The sequence below is a fragment of the Crocodylus siamensis genome, chromosome 7, assembly GCF_052110815.1.
Source record: "Crocodylus siamensis isolate JL-2025a chromosome 7, ASM5211081v1, whole genome shotgun sequence".
NCBI classification, from domain to species: domain Eukaryota; kingdom Metazoa; phylum Chordata; order Crocodylia; family Crocodylidae; genus Crocodylus; species Crocodylus siamensis.
Genome location: NC_143401.1, coordinates 5,239,897 through 5,253,763, shown reverse-complemented (window position 1 = coordinate 5,253,763; position 13,867 = coordinate 5,239,897). Strand labels below are relative to the sequence as shown.

Sequence of the window (13,867 nt, the reverse complement as noted above, 5' to 3'; positions counted from 1 at the left end):
TAGCTCAGGAAGCTGAACGGAAGGGAATGTCATGCTGCCGTTCCTTGCTGCGGCCTGTGAGCCAGCTGCGTGCCCTTGACATGGCTCTTCTCCCCCAGAGCCGGGCACGTCCGGGGCACGAGTGGGGGTTGCTGGGCCCACGTGGAACTGGGCTGAGCACTTCTGTGCCACGTTGCCATAGCGGAGCCGCTGGTGGTGTGCTGGAGAGAGGTGTGGATCCTACAGTCAGCACCGGTGTGAACTGATTACTGTTTGTGCGCCTGATTAAATGACTCTTGTCTGTTATTATAACATGCTCCTGCCCAAAGGGGACCCTGCCCTGTTTAACCCTTGCTATTCCAGTTGCTTAGCCCTTCCCCGTCTGAGGATTTGGCCTTGAAGGCAGCACAGACCAAGGGATTCAGCCTGGGGTTGTAACCGTGGCTCGGTTCCAGACCTTCTGTGTGACCTTGGGCCAGTCACAATTTGCTTTTCAATGTCCTTCTTCGTAAAGCGAGGCCATAGTGCTTCTGTGCGTTCTGGGAGGGTGGGAGGATGCTGAGGCTCATGACTGGGCAGTATGGTCGAGCAGGAAAGAGTGACAGCTATAGATGGTACTAAGTTATTTATTAGTTTCTTATGTGCAATATGGGTGCAGCGCTGGGATCAGGTAACACTCAGCTGCCATTGCCTGAAATACTGACCAGGAGGAGGGCTAGAGCTTCCTAGCTGCATGCACTACACTCATGACGGGGGGTGAGCGGTGGGTAATATGCTTTGCCGGTGCCTGGGAATTTTCCATTTGCCAAGCTGGAGATGGTGGGATGGGACTTTGGGAGGAAGACTCTGGAATTGAGGCAGGGCTGGATAGCCCCGTATGGCTCTGATTCTTTGGGGTGCTGATGGTGCACGCTTTACTGCTTCCCTGGATTTGCAGGGTGCTTCAGGCCCTTTCAAAAGCCTGTGTGGCATCATCCCCTGAAGTAGTGTGTGGAGCAGCAGTGAGCAGTCTAGGAATGTGAATCTCTCTCCATTGCACTCCTTTGCACATTGTGACGCATTAGATGTGATTGCAGGCAAGAGGCTGGGGTGCATGCATGCAGAAAGGTTCCCTATAGCCAGTACAGCTGCAGGCCAGAGAACTGCAGGGAGTGGGGCTGTGCTTGGCCCAGCAATGAGTTTTTGGAGCAAGAAAATGACTCCAATCAGGTCAAGGGAGTCATGGGTCAGGATTGCATTCCCTGGAGCCTGGGCATCTCTCTGGTTGTGATCTGGGTGTTACCTAGGGGTGGATTGCTTAACACTGAAATCATGGGAACACAAGACGGGTAGAAGTTTCCATAGTGGATCAAATCCATGTAGTCAAATATCCCGTCTCTGGCTGAGCTGCCTCAGAGGAAGGTGGAAGTCACGCTGTCGTGGGGCTGCCTGCCCTGCCCTCCTTGCTCAGAGCTGGCCCCCTGCCTGGGAGTAGAAGGATTGCTTTGCCTTCCAAAAGCCTGGAGTTTTAGAAGCTCCTGTCTCATAACTCCAGCCGCTCTTGTCATGCCTTCAAATGTCCTCACCTGTTTGGAAAGCAAGTCTGGCTGAGCTCGGTGTGGTAGCAGTGCCACAAGACATTGCCCTCCGTTAGCTTTAGCTTTGCAACCTTTCTGTCTTGCTGATGGCCCTGGCTTATGTATCATCCCCCCAGCCTGCCTCTATCCATGTGCTCTGCCCGCTGGTGTTTCAGGGCATTCCCAGATGGGGCCTGGCATTGTCAGGTGCCCTTCCTGTGTCTTCAGACCTCTGACATCCCCACTGTTACCTTTAAACTGCAAAATCTCCCAGGCAGCTGCTTGGCCAGGGCTCCACCTCCTGTTTATGAAACAAAATAAATCCTATCGCACTCATCTTTGCTGGCACACAAGGTATGGAAGGATACAGGGAGCCTTGTTAACCCTTTCGAGCTTCCACAGTTTCAGAAGGATCTGGTCTATTTAAGGGGGTGCCATCCATATAAGCCTTATGCTCCCATCAGTTGATTTGCTTCTGCTGGGGATAACGCCGGAGAGCACTGGAAATGAATAGACCCTGTGATCTTGCTCATGCTTTGGTCAGTTTGTTACCTTCTCCAATTTTAACTCGTCCCTTTTAGAGCCTTGTACAAGTCCTATCTGAGCACCCTGCAAATCTAAAGCAGACATCCTCACAATACCTTTGGGGGCAGCAAAGTCCTGGTAACCCCATTTTTGAGAAGAGGAACTGAGGCCTAGAAAGTTAGATGACCTGTTGAAGGTCACAGAGGATGTTTAGGGAGAGCAGCCTGGGCTTGGACCCCAGCCCCTTGGCATCACTTTGCGTGGGCTCCATTGCTTTAGGTGTTCAGGGGAGTTTCAGACTTGGGGACAAGGACAAAGAAAAGCATGTTGTGGAAAGTGTCAATACAGACCCACAAACAGGGTTAAGGTGGTTGTTTAACCTTTCTGTACTGCTGCATGCACACTGGTACCACGTTTCAGCAGCACCATTTGAACATAATGTCATTGAGGGGCAGTGCATACTAGGGATTCTGGTCCAGTTTGGGATATAAATTTCCCAGTATTGTTCTGAGCTCCCTTAGGAAAGAAAGGAATTGATGCAGTTTGAATTTAGTAGGGGTTTTATTTTGTACTAGTGTTTTCCAACAGCAATAGACTCCCCAGATGGCGGGGTCACTGTGATGCTAAAATCAAATGCTAACTGCTTTCAGCTGGTTTGCATCAAGAAAGAGAATTTGCTGGGATTGATATGTGATTAGTTTATTGTTTGCTGTATCTGGTGGAAGTCCTACTGATACTAGTCTGTTCTGGAGGATGCTGGGTGTTCAGCTATAATAGATCAGAGGGATTTAAGGTAGCCGTGTATCAGTGCGGAGGGCACTTAGGTGCTTTGCTTCAGCAGTTATGTACTCAGTTATGTGCCAGGCCTGAAAGTGCTGGGATGCTGCTCTGTAATAATAGTTGAGGTGGTGTAGTCTTATCTGCATGCTGCAGTCACTAGATCCATTGCCATATGACAGCAGACGTGTTGCCGCTGCGATGACACCGTTGTGTCACAGTGTGGGAGGGTTTCAGCTCACTTGATAGAAGCAAGGCAGTGTAGCCTGCTGGACATGTTGCCTCTGAGGCTCTTGTTCAGTGGGACTGTTGCCATGTATTTGGGCATGAATTTGTTAATCTGCAGAGAGTGACATTTCAGGATATCTGAACAACAGGAATCTACTGGCTGGTCTGAGCTGGAAACTCAGCTCCTCTGCTAAACAAAGAGAGGTGTGTCTTCCAACCACAGCCATTCCACCTGGAGACAACTGGAAGAAATACTCTTGCAAATAATGTCCCACAAGATCCGATAAAACTACTTTGCTGGAATCAGATTTCTCTGTATAAGGAAGGTTTTCTTTCATAAGACAATATGATCATTGACTTTGACTCTAGCACAGAAGGGAACACAAGCCACTGGAAGGTGAAGAGCTGAGCAAAGATGAAGTCAAAAAGTCTTTACCTGCCAGGCTGGAGCTGGAGCCCTTGGCCTTCATATGGGTCTCCTGCTATGGCTGATGTGCCCCTGGGCACCTTGATCTGAGCAGGGAGCCAAACTCTTTCCCCTGCTATGGGCGTTGGTGCTGTCATCAGCGGTGGGAGGATTCGTGCAGCCCTGGGCCTACAAGCACTTGGGCCACAGCAGGAAGCAAGTTGAAAACCTTCTGGGTATTTGTTTCTATTTGGGCATTGGGATCTTAAACATTTTTTGCATTGCCTTTGTCCTGATCAGCTCAGTTTCTCCGTTACAGGAGCACAGCTTGCACTCTATGATCAATCTGCGGAGGGATCAGAGGTAGCAAGTCCGAGGGCTGGAGATGCCAGGATAGAAGGGTCTCTTCACTATTGGCCATCAGTCCAGTAGGTTGAAAGCTAGTGACTGGAGATAGTGGCCATTTTGGTATAGAAGGGAGAGAGCTCTCTGGGGCAGGGGAGCTGGCTGCTCCTGGGGGGGTTAGTGTGGAAAGGTGCCAGACTGCCAGCCCTGAAGTGCTTAGTTTATGCACAGAAGAGGAAGAGCCCAGGCTTTCCCGGTCCTCACCTGAAGGAAGCAGCTGTAGGGCCAGGAGTGGAGGTCAGGCTCTGTGATCCAGGTAGGGCTTTGGCTTCACCTCTGGTGCTGCCCCCCAGGGTACCCGGATTGCAGGACCTGGCTGAGCCCGTCAACATAATTCACATAGGTTGCCGACCAGCCAGGGCTGTTGGCGGCTACAAGGCCTGAGTCTTGTTTGAAACAGTTGCACAGCGATGGTAGGCGCCGTATCTCATCACTCTCCCTCCCTCCTATTACCTTAACCACCTTGGTGGATAGATAGGGGGGTTCTTCCATGGTAAATGGTGGCTGCCTGTTGTATTGTAGCCGGCTTACCTGTGCTTTGGTTTTCCGGCCCTGCGAGTGCTTCCTTGATGGGAATGGCATGGGGAGGGTCTGTAATGCATCCAGGCTGCTGGACTGCATTTGGAGTGGACACTTGGGTGCAAAGCCTTTTGAACTGAGCACAGAAGGCAGAGATGTGTGCAGCTAACTAGAGTTCCAGCTAGTGTGAGGACAAGACCGCGACAGGGAAGGGTTGCATGATGGATCCTGGGGGCGGGTGTCTACTTCAATGCAAACAGTAAGGGCTGGATAATGGGCTGTTCTCAGAGGGACAGGTGGTGGGGCTCTGGCTGAGCTGTGCCATCTCTAGGAGTGACATTCCTGCCATTGGTGTAGAAGGAGCTGTAGAGTCACCCGGGACTGAAAGCAGCCCCCCAAGCAGAGCAGAGTGCTATTGTGCAGTGGCCAAACCACCCCAGCCCAGAGGAGTCACCATCCTTCCCTAATCCCAGCAAACCTGGACCCTGGCCAGTCCATGGAGGGCCATCTGTGCCAGCTGGACTTGCCTGTGGTCTGCCCACTGGCACTGGAGATGGTGGAGCCCAAGGTGTCATGATCACAGGGGAGCACCTGCTCCTAGCCCCTTGCTGGGAAGGGAGGGGACTTCCTGGCCCTGTCTGGGGCAGTGCTCCTGCTGCCTTCAGCCAGGCTCGTTCCTTTTAAGGCAGCTCAGGAGGAAAAGGCTTCACGTGGAAGATGTGACCCCCAACATCATCGTTGCTCAATGCTGTAGTTACCGGCTGGGCAGAGAAGAGGGAGGCAGTGTGGAGCAGGGAGGTTCTTCCTCTCACTCCAATGAAGCAGCTATAATAGAGCACCTCCTGGTTTCAGGCCCTGAGAGCAAGCATAGCCCTGCCTGTCCTCTGATGACTGAGACTCTGTGCCAGCACATGACAATGGCCTGAGACACCTGTCAGAGTGGTCTTGGAGTCCCGGTGAAAATATCTCTGAGTCACTAAGCAGAGACTCTGCAATTCGTTTTACTTGTGGCCACATCCTGATTTGATCCCAGCTGCCTGGGGAGAAGTCTGTGTCAGGAACCAGGGTGTAGTCAGCAGTGGCAGTGGGGAGTTGTGTGCGGGGATGGGGGTGGGTGTTTTACTCAACAATTTTTTGGACACCCAGTGTCGCTGGAGGCAGAGCATGCACTGACACGCTGGGCATGGCAGCTCTTAGTCATGGGTATTGCACCTGGGCCTAGAAGCCCGCATGTGTGGGGCACTGTAGGTAGTAAGAGGCAGTCCCTGCTCAAATCAGCAAGACGAGCAGCTGGGGAAGGAGGAGGTCGGATTATCTCCACTGTATAAGCAGGGAGCTGAGACAGGCCCAGCTCCTCTAGTTTGCGTGGAGGGCCTCCAGCGTGGCTGTGAGTCGAACCTGTATCTCCTGGCTCCTAATCCTGTGCCTTGCCCACAAACCCTCCTTCCTCCTCAGCAGAACAGCTGATGAATCACCGGAGGGATCTGCCAGAGCCATAATCACGGCCTTTAGGAATTAAACTCCTATCACGTGGTGCCAGGGGGTCCAGCCAGCTGACCTTTCCTTGCCCTCGTAACATTTAATTTTCTAATTGGAATAGGAAGAGAACGCTGCAATCTGGCAGAGCAAGCCTCCGCAGGGCTGCCTGCCTCCCCGAGCTCGCTGTCTCGGGCCCTGTGCGCTCACCAATGCTGGCGGTTTAATTCGGTTCAGGTAAACTAGTGCTGTTTTGTGTGTGGACAGTGTGGTATCGCTTGCCTCGTGGTCCGTCTCAGTTTACCCTGCCCTGCAGGCTGATGTGGGCCAGGCTGAGAGCTCTGTAAAACGACCTGTGCAAACTTGCACTGGATGCCACATCCCGCGTCCAGCTGCATTGCTGCGATTTCACGGGAGGAGGGTGAACGGATTGCGTGCGCGCTGTCCCAGCTGGGGTCTGTATTCGAGGCTCCGAGAGGGCCCCTCTGCTACTGCCACCCCCCGGTCCTGCTGTTGCCTCCCGTGGGATATGGGGGTCATCCCCACAACTGGGTTTTGGCACCGGTGACCCCATCCTTGCCTGACGGAGGTGGGGATGGGGCAGGCTACGTTTATTATCATAGTGCACGAAGAACAATGCACTGAAGAGCCTGAAGCCAGCCCTGGCTGTCGCCCGCTTTGCTGGGAGAGCTGTGGAGGCGTGGGGGGAGAGGGAGGCAGGAGGCAGGAGGCAGTCACAGGACGGAGGTAGGGAGGGCAGAGAGCGGAGGAGTGATCCTGCAGGCCCCTCCTCTCTACCGGCTGCCATTGGCTCTGGCTCGGGCAGAGCTCGGCGTGGGGAAGGCTGCAGGCTGGGCTGCAGCTGGAGGGATGGGACACCGGGGCTGAGCCACCCGCTCTCCACGGCTGGCAGCGGGCCCAGGGAAGCCAGTGCGGCTCAGTCATGTAGCGCCTTGTGCCGCCTCCTCCCGGGACAGGGGGAGGGCACGTGCTTCTTGTGCCCACCGGGACCATGGGCAACACTCACCACAAGAGGAACCCCCCTGTCACCAAGGCCAGGTCTTTCTGGCACTTCGGCCGCTCTGGGAAGCTGAAGACAGGTAGGGGCGTGGGGGCGGGGAGGGGGCTCCTGACCTGGCGGTGTTGGCATGGTGCCGTGAAAAAGCCCCCTGCGCCTTGCCAGAAAGTTTGCCGTCCCTGGGGCCAGGTGTCTGGGAGGGCTGTACCTGGGCTGACGGACCTGGGGCTGCATTTTTGTCCAAGCCCTTTTTCTTCCCCTGCCCGAGGCTGGAAGGAGCTGGTTGCTCTGGGAGCTTTGCAGTCTGGCTGAGCTGGGAGTGCTGGGGCTGACAGAGCTCCTAATCTGCTCTGGGGCTGGTGACGTGCTCATTGTGCTCCCCCCGGGTGCTGACCCGCGGGCTTTCCAGCACCGTCAGTGCAGTTGCCTGCCAGTGAATTTGTTTCCTGTGTTTTTCTCTTCTCAGCTACTTGGTGGGTCTGTGGTTAGAGCAGATGACCCTGTTCTTATCAGGACTCCTCCATTCTTGTCTTTCTAGCTGCAAGCCACTGCCTTTTCCTCTCTCTGTGCCTCAGTTTCTCTTTTGTCAATACCCAAGAGTTGCTGTGAAGTCTGATGGCCGTTTGCCATGCCTGGATGTCTTGGAGGGGAGTTGGGCTGTCCATGTGCCCTATGGGATCGTATAGAGTTTTTCCTCTCCTGTAGTTAACCCCGGTGCTAGATCCCATGACTGCTCCCGGCATGCGTCTGCCCGGCCCACAGCAGGAGTGGGTTGGCAAGGCGTGGGCTGTCCTTTGATCTGTGCTTCGTCCCTCGTGCCATTCTGAGAGGGCACCTCTGCTGCAGGAGGCTGGGAGATGCAGCAGAAAGCTCAGCTCTGAACAGTGCCCGGTTTTGGCCTCCTGGCTGCAGGGCTTTCGCTGCTCTGGGGCTGCAGGTTCAATTGTAAGAAGCATGGCAGAGGCAGGGCAGGAGAGCTGCATGGGCTGAGTCCTGCCACCCCGCCCTGGGATCATAGTGTGTGTGGAGCAGGGGGCACCTGTCATCCCGTGAGACCCCACACCAGTCAGCGGCTGGGCTGGGTTGAAAATCTAAGGCAGTAAGTTCTTTTGAGTAGTTTTGTCCCTGTCCAGGCACTAGGATTGGCACTTTCTTGCTCATAATTCCCCTGAGCATTGGGGCACAGGGAGTTTCAGGGTGCTTCAGCAGTGTTTCCACATGGAAACATGGGAGTCCCAGTACTCGGGGCATTGCAGCAGGTGGGAGCTGAAGGCTCTTGTCTGCCTATCATTCCTCTGCTTTCCTCTGAGGCCCCGTGCACAGCCCTGCCTGGGAAGCCCCAGGTCGGGCCCTCTCCCTGCCAGGCCCCGGGGGAGTGGGGAAGGGTTCAGAACCTGCTTCTCCCACGCACACGAACACGTCTGCAGCAGGTGCTGGCTCCCAGTGCTCACGTAGCTCTGTGTGTGTGTGTGTGTGTGTGTGCGTGCGCACGCATGCGAGCAGTGCCCTGCTCACAGCCCAGGGTTTTGGGGGCATGCCCCACAGCAGGCTCCCACTGGCAGCTCATGGCAGGGTCACACCCCCGTTTCATCCCCCTTCTCTCCCGCATTTCTTGCTGTTGGCAGGTGTCATGGGTACGACTGGGACAGGTGAGCCAAACTGTCCACAAGGTAAACAGGCCCTAGGACAGGATTCAAAGCCTTTGGCATGAGCTCAGGGAGTGACAAAGCAAAGGAAAACTCCCCACAAGGTGCAGCTCAAAGGTGACCTGCTCAGGGCTTGCAAAGGAGGGGGCTGTTTTGCAGGGGCACTGCAGGTGGCTGATTTCTTAATGAGGGTCTTTTTGGGGGAGAGGAGGTGTGTTCCTTTGGGATGCCGAGTCTGGTTTATCCGGAGCAGTGGGGTCAGGAGCCTGAGCTCCTCATCTGGGGGGCTGCAGCTGCTGGGGCGGTAACAAATGTGTTGTTTATCTGAATGATTCATTATATGTTGGAGTTAAATGGGTATGAACCGAGGCAACCAAAGCCTGAGGAGCCTGCTTGGAAATCCCTCCCTGTGAACCTGCACTCCTGCAAAGAGAAGGCCTCAGTCCTGATATCAGTTCCCTTTGCCACTTGACCTTGAAGCTGCAGGTGAAAGGGGAGGCAGGCTGGGGAAAGCACAGTGCTTAGCCTACCTTGAATATAGCCTCGCCATTCCTCACAAGCTCTCCTGGGAGGCAGATGGGTGCTGCCTTCCCCATTTTGCAGGTGGGGAAACTGAGGCATGCAGCAGTCAAGTGAGTTGCCCAGGGTCACTCAGGGAGTCAGTGCTGGAGCCAGGATGGGAATCCAGGAATTTCTGGTTCGTGATGCTGAGCCTCGTTCTCTGTCCTGTGGCCTGTACATCACCCTCCCTCTCTTTCTGGCTGGTGAGGGGCACCCAAAACCACTCTGTCTCGCACTGCAGGGTCACACCCTGGGAAAGGCTGGCAGGAGGGCCCTGTGGTCATCCAGACCAGTGTTTCCAGCCGCAGGGTGGGTTACCTGGGAAAGGGGGCTAGTCGGGGGGCCACCACCTTTATGCAGAGAGACCTGCTGAAGTGCAAGTTCTCCTTGTGTGCGCCAGCTTTGCCTCCCCTGGCAGGGGCTTTCCCTGCTTCTCCCTTGTGCCTGTCCCCCAGGGTGTGAGGCTGGGCTGCTAGGTGTGCTGGTGTGGCGTGTACATCTCCCCTTGCCCCATGGACAAGTTTCTCCTGGCAGAGAGGTTGTAATTTCCCTTTTTGGTTTAGGTTCAGGCCATTTCCCTTGCAAATTGTGTCTGCACAGCTCTGCATGCCAGGGAGTAGCTGCACAGAGGCCCCCAGGCCCTCTAGCAATGGGGGCGTTGGGCTGTGGACCCGAGCGCTGAGTTGCAGGGCAGCTTGGTTGGAGTTATTTCCGAAGAATGAGGCAGGAGATCGAATGGGTTCACTGGTGGGGGGTTACTGGTGCTGGGAGGAGGAGAGGGCTCAGCACCTGACAGCACTGTGTGATGAATTTGGAGGCCTTTCTGCTCCTCCCAGGTCTCAGATCGGTGATGCTTGCTCTCTGCAAGGGCTGGGCAGGGACGGGATTGCTCTCTGCAAATGCATTAGGGCAGTAAACACCTGGGAGGGGGGAGAGCGATTCGAGCCTTGGCACAAGAACAAATGGGCCCAACCGGCCATGAATAAATTTAGGTCGGGAATGAGACGCAGATTTGGAGCCCTTGGGCAGGGAGGTTCCAGCGGAGCCGTGGGGAGCAGAGGGCTCGGCTGTTCTTTAAGGTGGAGTCGGATCAGTTCTCTGTGGGGTGCGGTGCCTGCAGCAACAGAGGCCGGGGGGGCCCTCCCAGACCCGTGATCCTTGTTGCTGGAGGGGCTTTGAGCTGGAAGTGTGAAAGGGGGCGCTGCACCCATCCACCACCAACCTTGGCCCCCTCTCCTGGTGTGTGTGGGGGGATCCAACCCCTGGTTCCAGGAGCCAGGTCCCTGGGCACACAATATGGGGCTGTCCAAGGCAGCCGGGAAAGTCCCCCACGCTCCCGCTGGGTTCTCCTGTGTCCGCAGCAGAGCCGGGGGGCAGCCTGCTCCTCTTCTGGTGTCTGGAAGCTGCAGCGATGGGTGGGACGGGGATGGCAGGGTGCGGATCACAGAGCCCCAGCCCTTTCCTCGGGCCTTGTCTTGGGCCCGGGTGATGTGGCATAGGGGGCATGGCAGGAGCAGGGGAGGAAGGAAGCGGGAGAGGGAAGGGCGTCGGGCAATAGGTGCTGAGGACACATGGAGCGAGTTCTGTTTGTTCTCTGCCCGCGGCTCCATGGCAACCGATCGGAGGCCACAAAGCGAAAGAATTTGCATTGTGTTGCTTTAGCATTTTGCTGAGCACACGGCAGGGATCAATAGGCGGGGGGCAGGGTGCGCTTGGGAGCAGCGCGGGGAAGCCCGGGAGCAGGCCGAGTTGCTGCAGGGGCCGAGCAGCCTCTGGGGCTGGGATTCAGCTGGTTTGGGGGGTCCCAGGAGAACAGGGGGTGACTTTGCCTGTCCTCAGGATGTTACCTGCTCAGGCCATGCTGAGTCCGGGAGTCCCCCCTTCACAGCGCTTCATCTGGGGCAGGGGATGGATTAGGGCTTCAGTTCCTGGACTGACCAGTGATCACTGCTGGCTGGACCAGTAGCCAAAGCAGTCAGAGGACCTCTTCCCTTTGAGATTAAATATCTACCTTGCTGCCCCACCTGCCCTGCATCTGTCATGCCCATCATCAGCATCTCTGGGTCAGGCTCTTCCTATTCCTTTGGGAGCGGAGCGTGCTCAGGGCTGGAGGCAACATTTCCATCTTCTCTTGCCCCTAAAAGTGCCTGAACGGCCACAGCTGGACCCTCCAGCTGCTAGAAGCCGATTCTGCTCCCTCTGTGGCACATCTGTAGCTGCGAGAGGGGGCCTGCAGCCTGGTGCTGAGCACTGCTTGCTCTGCCAGGGAAGGTCCAAATTCAGTCCCCAGCTGGTCCTTGCTTTGGGACCTTCCTTCTGCAAACCGGCTTCCTTCTGGTGCGTCTCTCCCCTACTGCTTTGCTGGTTCGTGTGTCAGCCTGAAGCTCAGCCCAGGGGTGCAGCGCGCTCAGGGGAGCCGTGCCTATGCTCCGTGCGGGGCAGCCCAGGCCCAGGCAGGCTCCTGCTTCTCTGTCTGGGGAGGAAGCAGCTGAGGCCTGTGCATCTGCAGCCATATCCGGCGCCTCCCTCCAGGAGCAGCTGCCCCCTCTCTGATCCCCCTGGTGAAAAGGCACCCCCCAAGGGCAGGGAAGGGTGGGCAGCAGCAGGACGCAGGCCATCACTAGGGGTTGTTCCTAGGGCTGCTTTGTCTGCCATCCCTTGTAAGGTGAGCCTGTTTGCTGTGGGACACTGTGTTCCTGGAAGCTAGCACCACCCTGGGCAGGCGCCACGCTGGTGGCCACTTTCAAGCTGCTGCAACCCCATATGTCTACGTGGAAGCACCGACACCCTGCCCCTACCCCTCGGTGGCTGTACCTGGGTAGGAGCTGTGCCCACTAGGCACCGAGATGGGTCCCAGCCTGGGTTGTACTGCACCCTAAGTAGAGCTGCCTTGGGAAGGGCCGTCACTGCCCTTGAACTCCGCAGAGACTACGGCTCTTTATCTTGGCCTTATCAGGATGGACCCGCCAGGCGCTCACTGACTCAGGGGAGCGGAACGTGGCTCCAGGCCAAACTCCATCCGGTGGGAACAGGATGGCAAATGAAGCCGGCCGGCATCTGGGAGCCTGTAGACACTGGCACAGTGTCCAAGGTTCACCTTGCTTCCCTCTTGGCACCTGTTAGACCTGAGGTTTCCGCAGGAGCAGAGCACGGCCATGTGTCAACATCAGCTAGTCGTCCCCCAAGGCCGGTTGGAGTCACCCCTACACCGTTGGGACGCTGTCATGAGCCATGCAGGATGCCAGCATCTGGGAGCATTGTGTTGGAGAAGACGGTGGCGGTAACCACCCATAGCCTCAGCCTGGGAGAGAGTGCGTGGTGTCTCCTGGGTCAGAGCTCTGAGCTGGGTCAAGGAGACCCAGGTGTGTACTGGCTCCTGTTGTCTCCCACTTTGCGTGGCTTATCCAGAAACCTTTGATCCTCTCTGGCCAGCTCCAGGCATTGGGCCGGGTGTGTGAACAAGCCACCACTTGGTAAGAAAAGATCCGACCCAGTTTGGTGTGCCTTTTGGGAGAGGAGGCGCAGGGACTCTTCATGTAACCGTTTCGCTCGGCATGTCCGGTGCTCCATGTCACAAGGTTGTGTGGACCCTGTGGTTCCCAGCACTTGTTTTCTCCGCTCTCGTTCCCACTGCCAGCTGGTTGCCTGTGGAGGAGTGGGCGGAAACAAGCCCATTCCCTGATGCCCCGAGCACAGAGGGGCACCAGGCTGGTGCCTGGCTGGAGGACATGGTGCAGGCACTGCCTGTCTCTTCTTTCCATCAGTGCTTCCAACCCAACCAAGTCCCCACCTTGCTCTCTGCAAAGTCCGTCCCTTCCCAAAGACCTGGGGGGACACGTTTAATGACTGTGCAGCACAGGACACACGTGACGAGAAGTGGCTGCGGGAGCACACCCGTGATGGAGAGAGCAGGGTGCCTGTACAAAAGGGTCAGCTGCAGGGTGCTGCCTCTGTGTCAGGCGCATATGCCATGCTGCCTGTAATTGGCCTCCGTCCCCACGTGGGCTGTAGGAGAGAATCCGGTCGCCGAGTTATGACAGGCGTAGCAAAGTGCATTCATCCTCCTTGAGCACCGAGTGTGTTTGTGTTTGTGTGTGTGTGAGATGGCTTCACAAGCAGCCAGCTGCTGCAGGGGGAAGCACAGCGGTGAGTTTACAGTGCCCTGCAGCCCCCTGCAAGCTTAGGACAGGAGGCGAAGAGCAGTACCTCTAACTGAACCTGGAACAGGAGTGGAGCCAGGCCTCCAGCTGGGTGTGCTGGCTGAGCAAACCCTTGCCTGGAATAAAAATTGGATGGGATCTCCAAAACTCCTGGAGTCATGGCCTGGCTGGTCCCTCCCGCCTCGTGGTGCCCTGTGGCCCTGGGCTGGTGCATGGAGGCAGGACAGACTCAGCCGGCCAACTCGCTGATGGCCAGCTCGCTGACTTTCCCTGAAGCCTCGGGTTTGTCCATGTCCTGACCTGAGCTGACCCTGTCTGGCTCTGAACAAGATCATGGTCAGCAAGCCGCCTCCTCCCCGCCCCTACCTGCAGAGCTCTCCCCCGTCTGCCCGGGTCCTTCCTACCTGGGTCTGGCTCCAGGGCAGGGGGAGTCTGTATTTACCTTAAAACCTGCTAGGCAGCTTTTCTCAGGAGGGCAGACAGGGCCCAGTGCGCAGGGGTGGGGATTCAGTGAAACTGGAATGGGGCTGGGGTTATCGCTAGTGCTGGGACAGATGCACTCAGCTGGTCTTCAGTCCAGGGCTGGAGGAACATGGAAGGGGGCTCCTAAG

The 13,867-nt window shown here is 56.4% G+C and overlaps 1 protein-coding gene across 3 annotated transcripts in view; it reads left to right on the top strand.

Moving 5' to 3' along the window:
• NHSL3 (NHS like 3) overlaps window positions 1-13,867 on the top strand; it is a 48,775-nt gene that overhangs the window by 14,391 nt on the left and 20,517 nt on the right. The window contains exon 1 of one of the 3 annotated variants that reach the window (XM_090056641.1): window positions 6,691-6,971. The exons of the other annotated variants lie outside the window; for them this stretch is intronic. Within the exon in view, the coding sequence (XP_089912767.1) occupies window positions 6,884-6,971 (88 nt within the window). The 5' untranslated portion in view covers window positions 6,691-6,883. Of the gene's footprint in view, window positions 1-6,690; window positions 6,972-13,867 lie in introns of those variants that run through there. 3 annotated transcript variants of the gene reach the window in all.